The sequence below is a fragment of the Cotesia typhae genome, unplaced genomic scaffold (genome assembly GCF_013202065.1).
Source record: "Cotesia typhae breed Kobodo isofemale line unplaced genomic scaffold, CoteBio_Ctyphae contig_119, whole genome shotgun sequence".
Taxonomy (NCBI): Eukaryota; Metazoa; Arthropoda; class Insecta; order Hymenoptera; family Braconidae; genus Cotesia; species Cotesia typhae.
The window spans coordinates 3,713,247-3,724,381 of record NW_027423712.1 but is presented as its reverse complement, the minus strand read 5'-3'; the positions used below and the strand labels follow the sequence as shown (position 1 = coordinate 3,724,381).

The following is an 11,135-nucleotide window of genomic DNA, read 5'->3' as shown; positions in this document are numbered from 1 at the left end:
ACTAAAACTTGAGCTCAATAAGACCATGCAACTGTTAAAAAGTTTAATTTTATTATTATTATTTTCTAGTATATGCGGGCATAATACTGAATTAAGAGCATTTGGAAATATTAAAAAATTACCATCAAAAATTTCAGAACGTTTAAGTGAATATTGGTATATTTATAAGGTAGTGTGAAAAAAAAATTTTCTTTACTTGTCAGTTTTCATTAATTAATTATATATCATATCTCAGGCAAGCTTGAACAAAACGTACACGGCGAAGGAGGAGCTAGTGAAACGAGTAGCTTGGGAGAAGAACCTGCTGAAAATTTATGAGCATAATTTGATGGCTGAAGCAGGCCATCATACTTATACTCTAAGAGATAACCATATTGCGGATTTATGTACACACCAATATATGAAAAATATGGTAAGCTTTATGACCTATTAATGAACATAAAATTTTATACCTGAAAAAAAGGTTTTTTTTTTTCCCTCCGAGCGTAAAGCGTCAACTTTAGCCCTGCTGCGCTAAACGAAGTTGCCGCTTTCCGTCTTCGTCTGGAAAAAAAAGCAGTATACACTTCTCAGGAAGTAAATAAGAAAGCCTCAGATCACATGTTTGTTGACCGAGGCGGAGCCTCGGGATTACATGTGATCTGAGACATTTCTTACTTTACTTCCCTAGGGGTGTAATATATTATTTTTTCCTTGTTAATTAATAGGTAAAACTCAAACCAAGTCGACGACGAAAAATAAGTGATAATGAATTAGTTGGTGCTGTTCTTCATGATCCGAGAACTATCCCTAGTCATTTGGATTGGCGGAAAAAAGGTTTTATTACACAACCAGTTAATCAAGAATCTTGTGGTAGTTGTTATGCTTATTCAATAGCAGAAAGTATAGAAGGTCAAATATTCAAAAAAACTGGAACATTGATTTCTCTCAGTGCTCAGCAAATCGTTGATTGCAGCTCAGTAACTGGAAATTTAGGATGTGCAGGTGGTTCTCTCAGAAATGGTCTTAGATACTTACAAAAATCAGGAGGACTAATGGAGCAAACTAATTATCCTTACATAGCACAGGTACATTGCCTATTTCATTATATATTTGCTAAATATTAAGCTACGACAAATGTCATCATCAATGATATTTATGAGGTTAAATAGCAAACTTAAATTTATAAAATTTCAATTATCACGAAAGGAAGGACAGTGCAAATTTCAAACAAACTTGGGTGTCGTTAATATTACTTCATGGGCAATATTGCCAGCAAGAGATGAACGGGCATTGCAAGCTGCTGTTGCGACTATCGGACCTATAGCCGTTTCTATTAATGCTAGCCCCCGGACATTTCAATTATATCAGTTAGTATTTTTTATATTTTTTACCATTATTATCGATTATTTTGGTTCAATTCTATTCGTCAATCTGAATTAATTTAGTTATTATGAGTAATATTCAATGGTGATTCAAATATTTTTTTACTAAGTGCTTAAACATTAGTTTTTTTTATTAATCAACTGTCTGTTTAGTATTTTGTTTTATTTCATATACTCTAGGAAATATTTTTTTTTTTTTATATTTTTCGATACCAGTAGTCTGAATACATTTTATCTCTTGGTAACCTAAATAAAAATATTACATTTCTCATGGATTTGAGTTAACTTTTCGACAAAATATATTTACTATTTTTTATTTTTATTAGAGAATTTTCAGCAGCTGTTACAGCTTTAACAACCTTGGTCATGGTGCTGCAACATCACGTAATCCAGTTGCAGCAATGCATGACAGTTATATTACTAAAATATGATTTTGTCACGTCACTGTAACAGACTATGATACGTTGCAGCAATTTTTTGTTCGTGTATCTGGGAGTTTTTTAAATACGGTTAGATATGTATTTAGTCATCTATACTAACAAATGGAGAGCTGGTTTTTTTGTTCGGTTACATTGCAAAAAATACTGAATCGATCGGAATAATACTTAAAGCATAAGATGCAGCGTGTTTCAGAAAAGATTATAGTATATGATATGTTGGTGATTACTTTTCCGGAACCTATAATTTTTTTACTTAGAAATAATGAATTTTTATTGTGACTAAATTTATTCTATTCGATTGTCATTTGTTTAAAATTAATTTTTAATTCTATTGGTTATGTTTATATACCTGCAATTTCTTTAATTGAAACTTTCAATGCTCATTACAAATTTTTTTTTTTTTCATATTAATTTAATTGATAAATTCAAAAGTTTTTTGTGTGAATAATTAGTGTTCGAATTTGAATTAAGATTATTAAAAAATTCGTCTTTGTTGTCATAAAATACTAAACTTTCATCGACTGTAAAACTGGCATTGATTCGCTCAGCATTGAGCACTAATAACTCAATTATTGTTCAAGCAGTAAAGTTAATTTGTGGCTCTAATTAGAATTTTATTGTTTGATTTAATTTTTAGTAATCATTAATTAATAATTTCAATGTTACGTTCCCAAAATTAGGTATAAATTCATTTAGAGTTTTAAATAATTAAATATCAGGTTTTGACACGGTGGGTAGTCGATCGACCCCCGGTGTGTCGCCACAGATGAACTTACTATCTTATTATGATCATTACTGATTTACCATTATGGGCCCCATAAGTCTGCCCATACAACCCCCTGTGTTTCTAACCATTTCGCTTCGAAAGGCGGGAAAATGTCGTGCCCCGTCCTCCTGAAGAGCTCCTCTGAATAATACCCGTACCTGGGGTCATTGATGGGAAGAACGCCCCCCGGAGGGTGAACCTCTGGAACCTCGATTGGGACCAGCTTCCAAGCCCTGGTGATGTCTGTCCAATAGGCGGGACGGTTGTTGCTGGTGAAGATGGACTGACCCGGTGGATCTCGGCTCGTGGGTGATTTAGGCGAGTCTTCCTCAGCGGTTCGAACTACCCTTATTCGAGGTTCGATTAGTATCTCGTCGTCTGTTACTCGCACTACTGGTCTCACGGTTTGTACTACCTCCGTTCGCGGTTCGACTGGAGTTTCAGCGCCGATTGTCGGCAACGATAGGTAGAATGGCTGGGCCAAGCGACGACGACCCTCTTGCACCGAGCGACCCGATCTTCGTGACCATTTTCCGTGAGGCATTTACGTATAGGAAATTGGTGCTGGCCGAACGCTGGCTAGCGCTCTTGCCGAAGATTTGGGACCTGGGGATACGCTGATTAAGCGCTCACCCAGAAGGAGGGTTGGGTTGGCGAAACGCTGGCTAGCGCTTTAGCCGAAAGGTATTCTTATATGCGTTGGAATTGCTATAAAGCGCTCCGCCCCATAATAAGTATATTTGGAAAATAGATTTGGTGTAATTGGTTTATTGGATCTGGGTAGGTTCAAGTCTGAGGATGGAGCTCTCTGCACTCGAGAGTCTCTAGTTCTACTGACTTGCTCCTGACCAGAGTAAATGTTTATAAATCTTATTGTCAGCCATGTTGGTAGCTCAGGTTGCTCCTGAGAGAGTCGACGAGGCCCGGGTCCCATGCTGACGCATGATGTTTTGGTTATCCGCGGCCACGGCAACTCTCTGCCGACGCCTTATCACAAGCGATTTCCGTTACCTCGCTGTTAGTATAACCACCAGCGAAGCAACTGATATCGCTTGGTATGCGTTCCGAGAATCATCTTAAATTAAAGTAAACGCTTTTAAATGAAAAATAAATCTTGAGAGAAAAAAAAAATAGAAATCGAAATTAGGCGAAAATTCGTGGAACGTAACATCAATAAATGTTGAATTGTGTCAATAGTAACTTTACAGACGTATTTTCTTAATTTTATAAATTAATTTTTCAAATGCGACTAGACTGTTCTCTCGTCAATGAGCGCAAACACGCTAACTATCAGACTAATTTTACTTATTTACACAAGTCATATTAGAGATTTAAGAATAATTTCTTTTATCGCACTCTATTATTTTGAAGGGTTACATGGGTTTACTCAATGAAAAAATAACATATTTCAAAAAAATTTTTTTGGAAAATGAAATTTTTAATTCAAAATTTTTTTTTTATGTTAGAGATACATATTTAATAAACATTTTCTGAAATTTTCGTTGAAAAATAATGTTTCTTTGAGATCACATAAATAATATTTTATTTGGTAGTCATCAGTGAATTCACAATAAACAAAACAAATTGCGAGATTTGTTTTACTCGAAGAGCTCAAAAACATATAGAAAAGCTATTTCTTTGAGCTCGGTGAGCATAAAATAATACATAAATTGTATTTTTGAGCTTGAAGAGCTCAAAAACATCATCAGTGCAATTTTAAGCGCCTAGGTATAGAATTAGCAGGAAGTTGCAGGGATGGCTTTCAGGGTCAACCATTTTCCTAATTTTTTTTTTTTTATATATCGCACTTTCATGATGATAAAAATGCATTTATCAAACAATCTGCCAAGTACATAAAATATATTTCAATAACAATTACTTTCCTTAACATAGTAAATAATACCATCAAAAATAATCTTCCTTGGACCTTCGTGTGTCTGTGTTTACTGATCCGCGTATGTGACAGAAAAATTGGTCGAAAAAATGATCATACCCGAATGATTTTTTTTTTATCATCTAAAGTATCACACTGTGGACTTTTTCAATTAACATAAGCGTTCAATCCACTGTCGTTTAATTATTATTTATAAAAAACTAAGATATGATTGTGTATTTTGATATCTATACATACATTTTATTATAGTATTTTTTTCTCATCTTAGAATTATGGCACCACTAAACCATAGCAGAGTTTTCTGTTTTTTTGTATTTTATTTTAATTAATTTTGAAGTGGAAAATCAGATTATGAGGCAAGCACTTTTGAATTTTCCAAACTTTTTAGTTTTAGCGGCGATATGCGATGGAACAGTGTATGAATGAAATCAATCAATACGTCCATTCTAATGAAAAATTATGTTTCAGTAATTTGTTAAGAAATATTTTTAATTCAATCAAGTTCTATCGTCTGTTGTTCAATATTCCCACATTTTACAAATCCATTAAAATACGGTTTACAAGCAATTTAAATGGATAATCCTTTATTAATGGAATATATCATGAAGCTGACTTTATAGGCATATTTATAGGTTTCTCACATAGTATTGTAAGAGTATGAATTACTTAAAAGTAACTGATATTGAAATACAAATTAATATCAAAATGATAAGTACAGAAAAATTTTAAGTTTTTAAGAGTTTCTCATAATTATCAATCATTTAGTTTGGTAGAATTGATAATTTAAATTATAAAAAGATAAAAAAAGTAACAATGATATTAATAAATCTTAACTTCACCCTATTAATTTGCTGATTTATATAAGATGATTTATCTTATCGAAAACTGACATTGAAAAAATTGCTCTATGGTAAATAAAAATTAAAATTATCTTAACAAAATCTTGTTCAGCATCATTGATTAAGATTTACATGAATCTAGGTTTAAGTTCCATTTAAAACACTTTTATCAAATCGATTCGAAACTGATGATCGTCTTTCGCATGGCCAGCTCCAGGGATAGGTACTCGCTTGAAAGAATAATCGACTTCAATGTAATATTCTTTTTCTCGCATAAATTATCCGAAACTACCTTTTCTTTTTAACTTTTTTTTTGATTTATATCACTTCGAATGTCTGAACCATAGGATAATTTTCAATCTTGCACAATTAAAATTCAAAAAGCTACAATAACTAACTTTAAAATTTTATTAGCACGTAATAAATTTAAAAAATCTTTTTCTAGTGAAGGAGTTTATGATGATCCATTATGCAGTTCTGATATGGTAAACCACGCAATGTTGATAGTAGGCTATACGCCCAACGAGTGGATTTTAAAAAATTGGTGGGGTGAGCAATGGGGAGAAAATGGTTACATGCGAATCGTCAAAAATAAAAATCGTTGCGGCATTGCCAACTACGCTGCTTACGTCCGAATATAAAGATATATTCCGTTTTATTATTTGAAAAATGCATTAATCGGATTTATATCGACCAAATAATATTTATAAATATTTAATACATTTACATTTGATGGATATAGTTCTTATGAATCATTTAATAAACCCAATCCTTTCCCTTATTGCGTACAATAGTAGTAACGACTAATCCATATAATAATTTTATGCATTTTCATTTATGTATAGTTTATCGATTACATATTTAACAACTGTCACGGTTACATATAATGTAATTGTATTTGTATCTCACGGTTACATTCACTACATTGACTAAATACATAAACTCATCACATTTATTTTATTTAGACACATTTTCTACATTGACTGTATATCGACATAATAAGTTTTAAAACAAGTTTGACCAATTAAGACAAAATAATTTTAATCCTATGTGAGTAATGAATAGGAATTAATTAATTTCTCTCTGAATCAAGTAGCTACCCTTCATTCTGTTAACAACCATAGTTCTCGACTCTATTTCAGCTTTGTTAGAAACACATTTAACTACTTCGATCCTTTAGTTGCAAAACAACTTTTAACATAATATCCACAACGTATCATGTTTCCGCTGACTTATAATTAAAAAAATTGTATTGTTATTTTCCACTTTGATAACGTTATTTTATTCAATATAATAGCATGTTTTCACCATATATTTACCAAAAATAAATTATATTTGTTTTTTCATCAAAAAAGTATAATTTTCTTTCTATTCGTGAACAAAACAAAACAAAAATTTTATTTTTCGGTGCAAATATGGAGAGAAAAAAATTTATTCTAACGTAAAATTTAGAAAATCTGAAGAATAAACTTTACCTTGGAAGCTATCCTCATAATTTCGTAATATTTATTAGCTTAAAGCATTAAAAAATACATCGAAAATGCATTGAGCTCATAGAGCTTCAGAATTGAATACTTCATATATTTTTAAGCTCAATAATAATTTGTAGCATACGGGTATACATTATATCTCTCATACCAATAAATTGATTTAATTCTATACATTGGATAACAATGTATTTCAAGTGAATGAATTCAGTTGTTACTGCTTCAATTTAAATTTAAACTTCAAACGCTTATTAAACAACTCAAAAATATAGGGGAGGGTGGGGCATAACAGCCCATTTAAGCTAGTTATTTCTTCTTATTGAGATTTCTAACCATCACATTTGTTTATTTTTCATCTATTTCGAATAAATCAGTCGAAATTTTGCAGGAAATCGAAAAAAAAATTTTTTTTTCTGGGGCATGTAGGGGAAGAGTAAAGGTCCTCCCCTTCCCCCTTATCCTTTATTTCCCTAATTTCCAAATTTGTCTTTAATGACAAATTTATTAATTATATACGGCTAACTCCCCAAAAAAAGCATATAAAAAAAATTTTTTTTTTACTGAAATCATTACTATCAAAACTTGAAGATTCTCCTCCCAAAAAAAGTTGCCGGGGGCAAACTACGATTTTTACGAGTTCTAAGTATCACCAAGAACTTAAAGAAAGAAAAAAAATTAAAATGAAACCAAACTCAAAAAATTTGTAAAAAAATGCTGAGAACATAAAAATGATGATTGTCATTGTCTTTATTGCATTGGACTTTACTCAGAATCCACAGAGTCTTGGATTCAATATAATAATTGCAATAAAAAATGATCTCATGATTTTTGCGTAGGTATTGACGAAGATTATTCCGACGAATATGTCTGTGATCATATAATATATGATGAGGTATATAATCTTTTTGGGCGTGAATCACGTCAATTGATGCTAACTGCATCAAGAAATCGATCGATTTCTTTAAGAAAGTTGCGTCATATAAAGATAAATGCAATAATTCAATTTCTATGAAATCTACTAAAAAGTCAGATAATTTTATTATTCGATTTAATTCGCCCATACATAGATAGAGCTCTACATTTAAGCAGTTACTAAAAATTTCATTTAACTATTTTAAAAATTAAATTTTTATTTTTCAAAAAGTTATGAAAAAATAGAAATCGATTAGAAAATTTGTAGTTGAACTATTTCGAAGCTCTTTGAAGAAAAAAAGTTTATTCCAAAATTATTTGGGTGCCTTACTTTACCCCTTTTCTCTACTCCTACTGAATAGAACAGTAATTTAAATTATTATCATTGCATAAACACTGCATTAGCTAATGAACAGAAGTGAATTATTGATTGTAAAGTACTAGTAACCATCAGCTTTTTTTCCCATGTTATTAGGATTACACAAAAGATAACTATTTTATCGAATCTTACTAAATAACTTAATATTCACTGCTTACTGTACCACAATTGTATTGGCAGTATATAACGTTATTTTCGATGCACCAAACAACAACTTTCTTCAGTTTTATTCTCCTCAATCAAAAGAAAGTCACGAATTTTTGTCTAAAGACATTGTAACTTGTTGTGGAATTTCAATTCAGATTAAATATTCGTTTTTCTATGCCGTTGTCGAACTTCTACACTTTTTAACTTTCAAGTTTATTTTCATCTTTACATTTATTCTCTGTTCGTTCTATCTTTTTATCAGGCTTTTTTTTATTATGATTAATATTCAGAGTTGGTTATAGTTGTAGGTTAAAAAATTGTCGAGAAACGAAGACTGACTTTTGATTATGAATAACGAGGGGTGCGAGTCACGAGGGTTTTGGTGGCTTTGCTCTACCGAGCACGCATTCTCTTGACTCACAAGGATAATCTTGGAACTATGTTACCATAAAACTTTAATGCGACATTATTTATCTCATATTTTTTAAATAAACGGATTATTGAATGCTAAAATGTTCGTTAGTTTTTTTTGTTTTTTTATGTTATTTTTAATTACAACTATAAAGAGATACGATTAAGCAATGGCGGATTAATTTCGAAAATTTAGTGTTAACTACGATGGAAGCAAATTTTAGTCGATGAAATTTAAAAGAATAAAAAAAGAATTTTTTTCAATTTCTCGGTTTGAAAAGTAATATTATTCGAAAGTAAAAAGTTATGAATTTCGGTCCCATATTGAGAAGTTTAATTTTTATCAGATTTCAACATTTGAGGCTTTAAAATCTATTTCGACTATGTCCAGCTGGACGTCCAGCCACGCGCGCGCTCGTGCATGTATGTGTGTAATATGTATAAAACTATCCAAGTCTTCCAATCCCAAAGAACGAAAAAAAGACTGCGGATAATTTTCAGTCTTTAAATTTTCGTCATGAAAATAAGTAATTTTCAAAAAGTTAATTGTTTCGACTCCAGTTTCTGAAAATCAAGTTCATCAAAGCCGGAAGTCAAAAATTAATGTATCGATCGATTTCGATATCTAATCATCTTTTTAGCTCAAAAATTACGACTATTGTCACTAACCACATCAAAATTGATTTATTCGTTTTAGAGATATCGTTGTTGTCGAAAAATTTGTTCACTTAACTTCAAATTTTTTTGTGAAATCATTTCCTAAGTAACAATAGAGTAATCTTTTTGTGTTTAATAATTACATCAAATACTGTAAGCTGGAACGAAATCAATAAATTCATTCAAGGGGTATTATTGTTGAAAAAATTGATAAAAAATTATTTTCAAATTTTATCAATTATTAATCTTTTCGAGAAAAGAAATAAGAATCGTGCCCGAAAAAAAAAAGTTGTTTAGTGGAAAAATATGAAAATCAAAAAATTACTTATAATATCGATTTTTGACGAAAACGATAAATTTGAAAGTTGCGGGAACTAACATAAGAAAATCGCAACTCTTTAAAATTTTCAGGGCTTTTTCGGGACACTTTGTTTAAAAATTACCAACGATATTTTTTGTTCATCCATTCAATCCGAATTTGTACTAAATTATTTCAATATCCTTTGAAAAAAATTTATTCTTCAAAAAATCAATAGCCTATACTTATGGAGAATTTATTTAAGTTTCTCAAATCCACCTTGTATTTTATGTGCGATTATTGGTTGCTGAGATATTGATATATAATCAAAGACAAAATGATCCTTTTCCATTCAAACACAGATATATGAGCAAAAAATGCTTGCATCAAGGTTTTTAAGGAAACAAAATTGAAACTGAATAAACTAGTTATCTGTTCCATACAAAGGTTAAGTAAAAAAAAAAAAATGTTTCTCCTCCGGGCGTAAACCGTCAACTTTAGCCCCACTGCCCTAAACGAAGTTGCCGCTTTCCGCCTCCGTCGAGGAAAAAAATAATAAACACTCCTCGGGAAGTAAATAAGAAAGCCTCAGATCACATGTTTGTTGTGATCTCGGCGACGCCTCGGCCAACAACTACATGTGATCTGAGACATTTCTTACTTTACTTCCTTAGGAGTGTAATATACTATTCCAAGTCCGTAGATTGAAAAGAAAAATTTGGATTTTTTTCTTGTTTCCTTAATTTTTGTGAGAAGTGTAGTTGATTAATTACGATAATTTTATTGTAATAATCTATATCCATTAAAGTAATAAAAATAAATTTCTGACCTTTGTAATTCATGAATTATTCAAAAAAATATTAATAATTGAGTTTACTAGTGGACTTTTTAATATTCTACAAAAATGAATTTTAAAAATGTAAATTAAAAAAGTCAAGAACTTAAAAAAAAAAAATTTGTAATAGACAATATAAATATTTTGATAACTTGTTTTGATATTAATCTCGATTTCTATTCTGTGCGTAAGAAATTTTAGATAGAATTATGTGAATACTTAATTTTAAGACATATCTTTGAAAAAAAAAAAAAAAAAAAAAAAAAAAACATCTATTTCTATTACGTATTTATTAAAATCCAATGAATGATTGACATCTTTAATATAGTCTGGTTTATTTTAGTTAATACGGTCCAGATGAGTTCAAAAGCTCAAAAGATCATTCTTGGCAATGCTTAGTACCAGCAGCATGTCGGCAGCGCGTGTTCTTTCGTCTGATATCAACTTATATACTATCCAATCCGCAGTCAGCCCCGAGCACGGGACAAAGGTCGCCGTCACCAAGTTGGCTGCATGACTGGCCCAACGTCACGCTTTACCTCCAGTCTTCGTCATTGTCTGGCTAGGCGATCACTAATTTTTTCAGTAAACTTAAAACTAACTTTTTTTTTTTGGCTCAACATTTTTTATACAAAAACACTAACATAGTATGATATGATATGACGAAATAAAAACTACATTCAATTAATATAAATATAAATTTAAC

The 11,135-nt window shown here is 31.0% G+C and overlaps 1 protein-coding gene across 2 annotated transcripts; it reads left to right on the top strand.

Annotated features, from left to right (window-relative positions):
- Ctsl4 (Cathepsin L4) lies at window positions 1–11,064 on the top strand. Of its 2 annotated transcripts, none has more exons than XM_074247004.1 (5): window positions 1–169; window positions 236–412; window positions 708–1,067; window positions 1,189–1,349; window positions 10,773–11,064. In XM_074247004.1, the coding sequence occupies exons 1-5, from the start codon at window positions 26–28 to the stop codon at window positions 10,774–10,776; spliced, it is 846 nt and encodes a 281-aa protein (XP_074103105.1). In that variant the 5' UTR covers window positions 1–25; the 3' UTR covers window positions 10,777–11,064. The 2 variants fall into 2 exon arrangements, with proteins under 2 accessions (XP_074103105.1, XP_074103095.1); XM_074246994.1 differs by lacking the exon at window positions 10,773–11,064 and adding an exon at window positions 5,749–6,040.
- The last annotated feature ends 71 nt before the right edge of the window (window positions 11,065–11,135 follow it).